This window comes from Phycodurus eques, chromosome 2, assembly GCF_024500275.1.
Source record: "Phycodurus eques isolate BA_2022a chromosome 2, UOR_Pequ_1.1, whole genome shotgun sequence".
NCBI classification, from domain to species: Eukaryota; Metazoa; Chordata; class Actinopteri; order Syngnathiformes; family Syngnathidae; genus Phycodurus; species Phycodurus eques.
This window is the reverse complement of record NC_084526.1, coordinates 38,400,122-38,412,270: the sequence shown is the minus strand read 5'-3', so window position 1 is coordinate 38,412,270 and position 12,149 is coordinate 38,400,122. Positions and strand designations below refer to the sequence as shown.

General features: G+C 41.5%; 1 protein-coding gene across 2 annotated transcripts in view; it reads right to left on the bottom strand.

Moving 5' to 3' along the window:
* Positions 1-12,149, bottom strand: part of ano1a (anoctamin 1, calcium activated chloride channel a) — a 73,865-nt gene that overhangs the window by 40,217 nt on the left and 21,499 nt on the right. For both annotated transcript variants that reach the window (XM_061670588.1, XM_061670587.1), the window contains exons 7-11: positions 12,047-12,098; positions 5,715-5,770; positions 5,470-5,511; positions 3,852-3,916; positions 2,236-2,370 (exon numbers count right to left, since the gene is read on the bottom strand). In XM_061670588.1, coding sequence (XP_061526572.1) covers positions 2,236-2,370; positions 3,852-3,916; positions 5,470-5,511; positions 5,715-5,770; positions 12,047-12,098 — 350 coding nt within the window. The remainder of the gene's footprint in view (positions 1-2,235; positions 2,371-3,851; positions 3,917-5,469; positions 5,512-5,714; positions 5,771-12,046; positions 12,099-12,149) is intronic.

The following is a 12,149-nucleotide window of genomic DNA, read 5'->3' as shown; positions in this document are numbered from 1 at the left end:
GCCGTAAAGAGAGAACTATGGATCTTTTGTTTCTTCTCTTGAAAAGTGTGGAAAAGTTGAAAAGTGTGGAAAAGGTTTTTTTTTTGTGTTTTTTTTTTTTTTACTGCTCTACTGACTGGGAGCATTTCCGGGGTGTGCATTGTGCAAAACAACATCGGTTTGGCTAAGGACCCCCGAGCAGCCGCGAGAGAATTCAAGATTAACAAATCCATGGTTCGCAAGTGGAGGAAGCAGGAAAACGAGCTTCGCCAAGTCAAGAAGACGAAGCTGAGTTTCGCGGAGAAAAAAAAAGAAAAACAAAACGCGGAAACAAGGCGAGGTGGCCCGAGTTGGAAGACCAACTCGAGCAATGGATTAATGAGCAAAGAATAACTCGGGGCTTGCCATCATACCGGGAGGCTTGACAAACCACTGGACATCGGTGTAAACAGGGCGTTCAAAGTGAATTTGTGAGTGGCGTGGGAGCCATGGAAGACAGATGGCGAACACAGCTTTACTAAGACTCAGAGGCAGCGCCAGGCGAGTTACGCCACAATTTTGAATGGATTGTGGATGCTGGGCTAAAGTGTCTGCTTGCACTGTTGTTCGAACTCTCGCACGGCAACGAGACTGACTCGAACCTGGCGTGTTTGATTGAGAACTTGCCCAGCTGTTCATTTTGGATACAGAACATCAGGACTTTGATGGGTTTGTGGATGAGGATTGATCAAAAAATCACGTGAGGACATTGTTAAATACTAAATACTCCCGGAGCACCCCCCACAGGACTCCTCGAGAGACACAGTCAAATGCCTTCTCTAAGTTCACAAAACACATGGAGACTGGTTGGATGACCTCCCATACACCCTCGAGGACCCTGCTCAGGGTGTAAAGATGGTTCACTGTTCCACGGGCAGGACAAAAATCAGACTTCCTCCTGAATCTGAGATTCAAATTCCTGATGGACCCTTCTCTCCAGAACCCCTGTACAGACCTTCCAAGGGAGGCTCACGGGTGTGATCCCCTTATAGTTGTAACACTCCCTCTGGTCCTTCTTCTTAAAAAAGGAACTAAGACCCCAGACTGCCAATCCAGAGGCACTGTCCACAGTGTCCACGCAATGTTGCAGAGGCATGTCAAACAGGACAGCCCGACAACATTCTGAGCCTTTAGGAACTCAGGGTGCATCTCATCCACCCCAGGGGCACTGCCACCGAGGAGCTTTTTAACCACCTCGGTGACCCACCTCAGAGTTCCCACACTCTGCTTCCTCATGGAAAGGCGGATTGGTGGAATTGAGGAGGTCTTCAAAGTATTCAGCCCACCGACTCACAACGTCCTAAATTTAGGTCAGCAGCGTACCGTCCCCACGATACACAGGATTGTCGTTTGCTTCTTTTTATTGAATAGGGCAAAAAATGTATTCAAATCAGATATCGAATTTTGGGGGGAAAGAAAATCTGAGATTTTACTATAACTGTCATGTTTGTGTGTGTTGTGGTTGTCAGCGTTCCCCTGCCTTGTGCACACCTGGTGCTGAGAGCTTCGTACCCATCTGTGCCTCGTTTAGCCTAATAATCATTTAACATTGTCTCATTCTATCTGGTCGCCAGTTCATGGTACCTTGTCGTCACATTCCAGCATTCCTAGCACATTCCAGCATTCCTAGTTCCACGTCCGTGACTCACAGTAAGCTGACACAATTTATAATTACTGACCTTGCCTTTTGCCTCACGCTTTTTGGATACTGTTGCCTTCTCTGACTGCCCACCCGTGTACCAAACTTGCCTATTTATTAAACTACTCTTTTGGAAGCGTCCTTTGTGTATTGGAGTCAGGCATTTGGCTCCTGTCCTTTGTTCCGTTCATGGCAGAAACACCATATTGACGAGCCCGACCCTAAATATTTAGACAATTTCTACTTAAAATTAATATTAATATTACTTTAATATTTAATTTAAAACTTATTGATTAATATATTTTTCTTCAATGGTTGAGGACAAATGTTACTGAATTACTTTTGTCTACCGATTACCTGCTGGGGCTGCCTACCCTGTCCGTAAAATCTAGCAACGCCCCTGGTTTGAACAAAGGTACCACTCTGTTTCATAAGGGATGTGGAAGCTTAAAATATGATTGTAACAAGTTGTGAGTTATCTAAAATAAAAATAAAAAATGATAAATGATGATAAATAATGATAGGTTTCTGCCTACAGTTGTGCATCAGATACGTTACAAATCCAATCTCTAGCATACCTTGGTACATTATCATCAATAGTGGCACATCCGTAGAGGAATACAATTACTCCAACAATGGCAGCAGGGATTAACATCTGTGTGTATACTCCGAGCCAGGCAAAGTACAGTCCAACCTTCTCCCCGAAATACTTCCTGTGGGCATAAAAACAATGGGGAAAAAAATTATTTACTAAATTTATATGAAACCCTAACATGTAGGGGAGGGGGGATCGTCTTTTAATTTATCATGAGGAAGTTGTAAACAGATCGAAATGGATTATTACATTTTAATAATTGCTTGATAAAAAAATTTATGCTGGTGGAATTCAACAACTGGCTCACATAACTGAGCGCTACGTCAACATAACCAGCCATCTAAGTGAATGACTCTCACTTTTATTAACACTAGGAAAAATAGAACTCATATGATTGAGATATGTCATGTCATGTTAATAACTCGCTCATGTCTTGACACCCAACCAGCTCCTCATAGTTCCTCTCGCTAGCACAATGAATAGACTGACAGTATTTAATGTAGTGTACCACATTATGTGACTGAGAGAAATTCAAATTACCTAATTTCAGGCCTCTCGGCAGAAAAACGTTTGGAGCTCAGGAATGTATGGACAATTTTAATTTATATTTCACATTTTTTACTGAGGCACCATAAAGACAATATTACATCCAAAATACTAGAAAAATTTGGTTTGGCAAAATGTGGCAAACCCGTTTTTGTGTGTTTTGCAGTGATTTTGGGTTGCTTCACTTTAAATTTAAAAGCATGTTTTATTAAATGTTTTTATTTTATTGTAGCACCATGTAGAGTGAATAAATGAAGGCAGATTTTTGTACAATATGTTTTGGGTAATAGATTAAATAACAAAAAATCAAAAGAACATTTTGGGAGACGATTCAAAAGAGCTGGTTGTCTAAAAAGAGGCGGAATTACCATTACCATGTTATGGTAGTGTGAATGTAGATACTTTGTTGTGAAGTTTGCGACCCTTAATTATTTAAGTGAGTATTGATTTGTTAGTGATAATATTGTGATAGAGTCTAAATCCAATAGTCATCTATTCAGCTTTTTGCCTTTATTTTTCCATTTTACTGGCTCAATAAGGGTCCAACCAAAGCAACGGACAAGCATGGCAAGAGGGAGAGACTCACTGTCGACTTCAAAAAGACCATTTTTGAGGAATATATCAATGGCCCATGCATTGCAAAGCTTGCTCGGCTTCTGGAGCAAGTCGAAAAGCTGTTGCTCATTTGGACAAAAGAACAGCAGCTAGCGACTGACCAGGAAGTCAAAGTAAGAGAATTTATTTTTGTTTTCTTTATAATTGTAGCAACCTGGCTGTGAGTGTTAAGGGGTTTTGTGATTTCCAACTGCCTGTGAACGCACCGGAGGGACTCGTGACAATGACACTCAATAGCAGTGTAACAACTTTTAGAGTGGCAGGGCACAGTACGTCGGGAGTATGTTTTTATTGTGGCTAGGACACTTCGTTGTATAGTGTGTGGGAGGGACATTATTTATGAGGTAACACATGATTAATGGAGCAAAGGGGCATATCACACACATAGGGGCACATAGGGTAAAAAGTGGCCCCCACAAGCACTGCAATGGATCTCACCTAATTAGTCCAATGGGCTGGTACTTGTAGAAGACACTGTAGCTGGCCCATTCCTCATATAGTGTCTGTGAAGAGAGATAGTAACTTTTCTAACTATGTGGAAATGAACATGTGGAATACACACAATGTTAAGTTGACAATTGACAACTGTCACTTTTTGTGGGCAATTATACGATATCTGCTGACTATTGGTAATTGAGTTAAGTCGCTGTTCTGCTTAAACTTACATTGAGGAGACACTGTATATGGGTTCCTTCTAAAAAGTAGCTACATTGACACCTCTGTTCAGAAGGGTGGGATCCCAGGAGATCTCAGGAGGAAACACCCTGGAGTAATCACACGGGCTGTACCTCGCAAATGTCTACGGATCCTTAACGCACAAACTCGTCGAGTTTTCCCTACAGCGACGACATGTTCCCAGCAAGATCATGGACCTTATCCTGGATTATTACAACATTTACTGCTGACCCAGGCACATCTGGCTGGAACTGCCTCGAGAACGGCATCATAACTGGCTGCACCATCTCAGTTATCCTCTTTGCCCTCGCCATGAACATGATTTTTACGTCGGCAGAGGGAGAGTGCAGGGGCCCTCTACTGAAGTCTGGAGTGCGACAACCTTCAATAGAAGCCTTCATGCATGTCCTTGACTGTCACCACTACATCTGTCCCAGGCAGCAGAAGCTCATCACTTGGGCAAGGGTGAGCTTCAAGACAGTAAAATCAAGGTCTTGCTACATGTGGAGCAACACCTGTAGACACACAATACTCGCAGGAATTTATCAAGTCAAATATCATTACAGCTTACTGAGTCACTGAGAGTAGTGGTGATTCTTCTTCAGTTGTCTGCATGACTGTATTATACTGCCACCCTGTGGCCAATGCACAATAAATTGAATTGAAGCCTTAAATCCTGATGCAAAAACTGTTCAATTCTTGACATTCTGTTTATTTATGTTATTACTCTGTTGTTTTTTAAAGAGCAATATTACAGTGTGCTATTTTCCCTATTAGAAAAGACATACGTGTTTTGGGGAGGCTGGAAGAGATGGCATGTCCATTCATTTCAATGGGGGAAAATTATTTGAGATATGAGTGTTTTGAGTTAAGAGTGTGGTCACGAAACCTATTAAACTTGCGTCTCAAGGCACCAGTGTTAACCATTATAAGGCTGAAAGTGGGCAGTGCTTTGTTTCTCTTCCCCCCCTCTCCAGCACTGATCACCTCCTTGCCTGCACACTTGGGTTCAATCAGCACTCATCAAAACCTGCATTTAAGCCTGGCAGTTCCAGCGTTCCAGCACCAGAGTATTCCTGCACCTCCTCACGCTCCCTCCAAAAAAACCCAACCAAATGCTTCCTCTGTCTCAGTCTGCTTTTGAGTCCAGTTTAAAACCATTTGGTTTAAAACTGTCACAGGTTCCCTTGAAATTGCGGAGGTTGGTGAACGCTGTTTGCAAGTTAAATGAGAGCTTGCCTGGTGAACAAGCTCAAATTTGCAAATCCTCTCATTTGAGCTGAGTTGCTTAAATTGTCCATTTTTAAATATTTAATTGAACTTAACACATATCAAGTAATCATACAGATGACATTTATTGACGTGAGTCTATTTTGGTTACCTTTCTGTCATTAGGTTCTGCATTGACTCCCTCTATGTCCCCCTGTAACACAAACACTTAAATTCAATATCTAAAGCAGAGTAGCACAAAATTTAGCAGTCGTATTTATTTGTTTGTGGCCACAAATGTCACACGTTCTATAAAATCGCAACACAATTATGCTGCCCATGGTGGCTTTACTATTATACAAGTAAATGGTGCTACCTGTTCTCAGGTCTGAGTGAGGAATTGATGCTGATACTCACATCATGAGGAGGATAAGCAGCTGTATAAACGCCATTGGCAAGCAAACTGGTGATCCCTGTGAAAATCGATATCATAAGCCGAAAAATAGATGGAACACTTAACAGAAGAAGAGTTTTCTGTGTTCTTTGTACTATCACATCAATGATGCTAAGCAAGGTAGTATGTGCAAACAGCATGTTCTAATTTGCTTCTGGAACAGAGTTCTGGTCCTCCGATCACGATATATATATATATATATATATATATATGTATATATACATATATATATATATATATGTATATATATATATTCATCCATTTTCTGAACCACTCATATAGAAAAATAACCATTCATAACATAGTTACATTCACACCTACGGACAATTTAGAGTCTTCAATCAACCTACCATGCATGTTTTTGGAATGTGGGAGGAAACCGGACTACCTGGAGAAAACCCACGCACACACGGGGAGACCATGCAAACTCCACACAACTGTGAGGCAGATGTGCCAATCAGTCGGCCACCATGCTGCCTTATATAAATGCTTTGACTCGGATATGAATTTAAGCGACATCCCATTCTTAATCCATGGGGTTTAAAATGAAATTCCCCCCCTGCAGGTATAACAGTTTCCACTCTTCTGGGAAGGATTTCCACAAGGTTTAGGAGTGTGTTTATGGGAAGTTATGACCATTTATCCTGAAGCGCATTTGTGAGGTTATACACTGATGTTGAATGAGAAATCCTGGCTCAGTGTCCGCTGTAAGGGACCGGGATTTGAACCCCGGTCCACAGAACTGTGAGGCAGATGTGCTAACCAGTCGTCCGCCTTATATAATATATATATATATATATATATATATATATATATATATATATATATATATATATATAAACAACCATCCGCACTCACATTAACACCGACGGGCAATTTAGACTCAGTTAACGTACTATGCATGTTTTTGTGTGATGAAACCGGAGTACCCGGAGAAAACCCACGGAGGCACAGGGAGAACATGCAAACTCCACTCAGGCGAGGCCGGATTTGAACCCGGGTCCTCAGAACTGTGTGGCAGATGTGCTAATCACCGTTCCACCTTAAAATACTAGTCTGGTATATTTAAAATAGTTTTGTAATATCAAGAAAATTATGAAGATTAAAAGATAAATACTCTTGGTAGGGTTAAAAATAACATTTAAGATGGTTAAAAATCTTTAAAATCTTTGAACATCTTCTTGTGAATCACATCACAAACCGTGCATCTGAAATCTCACCACAGTGTTACCAAGCGATCTGAGATCGATTGTTCATGTCTCCGCCCACTTACCAAGATGAGAGTGGAAGAGCCTGCTGAAAAATCCAGCATCAAGCACCATGGATTTTTTGCTGGTGTAAGATGGTTAATGCTGGTTTGTGCTGGTCATCTACTGGTGAACCAGCATGGGAATGCTGGTCAAACTAGTGGACCAGCATGGGATGTTAGTAGACCAGCATGGGATGCTCGTGGACCAGCATGGGATGTATAGTGGAACAGTATGGGATGCTGGTCAAGCAGATTTACCACCACAGTTGTTCCCATGTTACTGAATGGGTCCACATTGCCATCATAGTCAACCAATTGGGTCATCTTAATGGTTTGAGATTTTGATGTCTTGAGGAAATCCTTACCATAAGAGCACACCTCACAGGTACGACTGCTCTCCAGGGAAGGGGCGCAGCACCAAATCCTGGGCCCCCATACATTCAGGACTCTTGAAAAGGTTCCCCCACCTCACCTAAACCTCACGTCCACTGCACCCTATACACACACTGTAGTCTATCCTTTACTTGTTTTATTATGTTTTACTTGTTTTATTATGTTTTGTGACTTTTTAAGTTTGAGCTAACAATATTGTATATCAAAAGGCTGGCCCAGTAGCGCGCAAAGGACAACACCGTGACCCTAATCAGGATAAACGGTGTTGAAAATGGATGGATGGATGAAGTCTGGTGAAGTCAATGGTTTGCAGGCTTGATACAGTTATTGCAAGTAAGGGTTATGCCACGAAATATTAAATATTATTCACTTTAAGTTCATTTAATCATGTCTGTTCCAATATTTATGCTCACTTGAGAAGTGTGTGGGTTCAAACAGAAAGTTCTCTGTCCTGAGTTGTTTAACACATCTAGATTCAGTATTCAGACCCCCTTAAAGTTTTCACTGTTTGTTATATTGCAGCCATTTACTAAAATAATTTAAGTTTTTTTTCCCTCATTAATGTATACACAGCACCCCATATTGACAGAAAAAAATGGAATTGTTGAAAGTTTTGCAGATTTATTAAAAAAGAAAAACTGAAATATCACACACATAAGTATTCAGACCCTTTGCTCAGTATTTAGTAGAAGCATCCTTTTGAGCTAAGACAGCCATGAGTCCTTTTGGGAAAGATGCAAGTTTTCACACCTGGATTTTGGGATCCTCTGCCATTCCTCCTTGTAGATCCTCTCTAGTTCTGTAAGGATGGATGGTGAATGTTGGTGGACAGCCATTTTCAGGTCTCTCCAGAGATGCTCAATTGGGTTTTAGTCAGGGCTCTGGCTGGGCCATTCAAGAACAGTCAAGGAGTTGTTCTGAAGCCACTCCTTTGTTATTTCAGCTGTGTGCTTAGGGTCATTGTCTTGTTGGAAGGTGAACCTTCGGCCCAGTCTGAGATCCTGAACACTCTGGAGAAGGTTTTCGTCCAGGATATCCCTGCACTTGGCCACATTCATCTTTCCTATGATTGCAACCGGTCGTCCTGTCTTCTGCAGCTGAAAAACACCCCCACAGCATGCCACCACCATGCTTCACTGTTGGGACTGTATTGGACAGGTGATGAGCAGTGCCTGGTTTTCTCCACACATACCGCTTAGAATTAAGGTCAAAATGTTCTATCTTGGTCTCATCAGACCAGAAAATCTTATTTAGCACCATTTGGGAGTCCTTCACGTGTTTTTGTAGCAAACTCCATGCAGGCTTTCATGTGTTTTTCACAGAGGAGAGGCTTCCGTCGGGCCACTCTGCCATAAAGCCCCAACTTGTGGAGGGCTGCAGTGATGGTTGACTTTCTAGAACTTTCTCCCATCTCCCGACTGCATCTCTGGAGCTCAGCCACAGTTTCCTATGTTTCCTCTCTCACCAAGGCTCTTCTCCGTCGATTGCTCAGTTTGGCCGGACGGCCAGCTCTCAGAAGGGTTCTGGTTGTCCCAAATGTCTTCCATTTAAGGATTATGGAGACCACTGTGCTCTTAGGAACCTTAAGTGCAGCAGAATTGTTTTTGTAACCTTGCCCAGATCTGTGCCTTGCCACAATTCTGTCTCTGAGCTCTTCAGGCAGTTCCTTTGACCTCATGATTCTCATTTGCTCTGACATGCACTGTGAGCTGTAAAGTCTTATACAGACAGGGGTGTGGCTTTTCTAATCAAGTCCAATCAGTATAATCAAACACAGCTGGACTCCAATGAAGGTGTAGAACTATCTCAAGGATGATCAGAAGAAATTGACAGCACCCAAGTTAAATATATGAGTGTCACAGCAAAGGGTCTGAATACTTATGGATTTGTGATCACTACTTTAAATATTGCCTTTTGACCCTTCCACACTCCAGTGTGGTAAGTAGCGGTAATGCGTCTAACTCTAGTTTGCCCACCGCCAATCAAACTAAAGGAGAATTCAAATCTGTTTTCGGTAGAAAGCTTCCACCTGTGCACCCAACTCGACCACAGCGTCTGCTTTTCAAGGATGATTCACACAGTACGCCATTATGTTTAAATACACGGCTGTTTTTTCGTCTATTAAAAAAATAGCTAATGAGGTTAACTGAACTCACTTGCTGTTGTGATCAGCTAACGTTAAACCTAAAATAATCAGTTTTTGGTCATATAAAAGATTACTACAGTCTACTGGGGTTGGTCTGCTAGCTTGGTAGCTTGTTTCCGCTGTGCTGTTAATATGGAAGCTAACGTCTTGAACTTCAAACTTGCACGGACTTTTTATCATAGGCGATAACTCAGCTAACGTTAGCTGCTAGCACTAACTAGAAGCTTTAGGGTATTTTTTATGCTGTTCTGTTTTTTGGGGGGGGTGGGTGTTGGGGGTTGTTTGGCTGCATGTCATTGTTTTTTTTTTTTTTTTTTTTACTTTCCTCTTCCTGACTCTTTTTTGACTTATGCGATTTGTACTCCAGAGCGGTTTATAATCTGGAAAATACAGTAGTATACTAGATAAACTGTATTTTTCTGACTATAAGTCACACTTTCTCACTGATCCTGCAACTTACAGTCAGGAGTGATTTTATTTTATTTTTTTATTTAATAATCTATTCATTGTGCGTTTTTTGAATGGTGTGATTTATGATCAGGAGTGGCCTGTAAATTACAGATTAATTACAATTAAAAAATTTACTTTGAATCAGAGGTTCTCAACCTCTCAAGGACATCCGGGGACATGGGACACAACGACTAAGATTGTGTTATTGTCAATGATATTGTTAATTGTTATTCAATGTTATTGTTATTTTTGCTGATGTTATTATATTAGTTTTGTTTGATCATACGAATTGTTGAATAAAGTCCCAGACCATAACAACAGCTAGCCGTTGCCAGATATGTATCATGATTATTGATAAATGTGTTGCCAGAATAGGATTATTATTTTTTATTTTTTTATGTTCAGGAAAATTTCTAGTTATTTCTCATTTTTTATTTCTAGTTTCTAGTTAAAAAATGTGTTTATCAACATACGACGTTGATCAATGCTGGCTGACGTACAACTGTGCCAGTCAGATCTGGTTTTACAGGTGTCACCAGCTACCATCATACTGCTGTTGCCCCACTTGTAGCCAGTGACACCAGCAAAACTGGCATGCTGCTTGCTGGTGACACCAGCAAGACCATCATGCTGGTACCATGCTGGTTCCAGCAAGACCAGCTGATTTTCACCAGCAAGAGCAGCACCAAAACACAACAAAAACAGCATATGCTGGTTTTTGCTGGTTTTCACCTTGCTGGTCTATGCAGGGCGGCACGGTGGACGACTGGTTAGAGCATCTGCCTCGCAGTTCTGAGGACCGATGTTCAATCCCCGGCCTCACTTGTGTGGAGTTTGCGTGTTCTCCCCGTACCAGCGTGGGTTTTCTCCGGGCACTCCGGTTTCCTCCCACATCCCAAAAACATGCATGGTAGGTTAATTGACAACTCTAAATTGCCCATAGGTGTGAATGTGAGTGCGAATGGTTCTTTGTTTCTTTGTGCCCTGCGATTGGCTGGCAACCAGTTCAGGGTGTACCCCGCCTCCTGCCCGATGATAGCTGGGATAGGCTCCAGCACGCCCTAGTGAGGAGAAGCAGCTCAGAAAATGGATGGTCTATGCTGGATTTTTTAGCAGGGAGTTTCCTCACTCAAGTAAAGTCTGTTGAGGAAACAACACACGATCACTCTCGTGATTATTTATATATATATTATTTATATATTGCTAAGTTGCAGGTTAGAGTTCATTTAAATCGTCTGCCATTAAGTAGTGTACATTGTTCCAAAAGTAAAGAAGAATACAGTGTCGATATTTTCAGTGTTTGATGTGTGTTTGTGCTCGTTACGACAGAGCGACAGACACTACGTGCCGCAGCCATTTTGCGACGTGTGCGTGTACGTGTGTGTGTGCGTGTATGAGAGCAACTCATTTTCGAAGTCAGAGAAGTAGTTAAGTTAAGCTATGGGTTGCTACTGTTTTGAGTTACAGGTAAATGTAAACATTTCTATTGTTGTGAGATGTATACATTGATGGGTTACATTGTAAGTTAGCCATTTGAAGTGTTGTAGAATGTCTACATTACCTCTTTCATTTAACAGCAATTGCTGTGTGTAAAAGGAAAGGAAATGACTGCAAATATTGTAAAATATTATTACAAACTTTTTGAATAAAATAGGAACCAACACACGATCACTCTCGTGATTATTTCTCCCGGTTTTCAGCAAATTCAGGGTGTAACATATGTGCCCAGCGATTAGCTGGCGACCAGTCCAGGGTGTACCCTGCCTGTTGTGCAAAGTCAGTTGGGATAGGCTCGAGCTCATTCGCAACCGAGTGGTATCGAAAATGGACAGTTGAATACGGCATGATCAAAGAAGCTGGAATTTTTTTTTCACTCTTATGACTGTCTGATTTGTTTTTGTCTCATAAACAAATAAGGTTAGCAGCAGATGTTTGCATGACATGAATACAAATTAACAAACAATAACAAGGATATCATGGAAATAGTAAACTTGGATTTTTCAATCTGGATTTGTAGGTTGGCAAAGAACTGGCCCTTAGAGTTGGAGTGTTCTCACCCATTGAGTACATGGCCCTGGTGCATCTTGTCCTTTTGAGCACTTCATATACCTGGCCACACAAGAAACATCAAAATGTTGGCATGAGACCTGTCATGTCGAT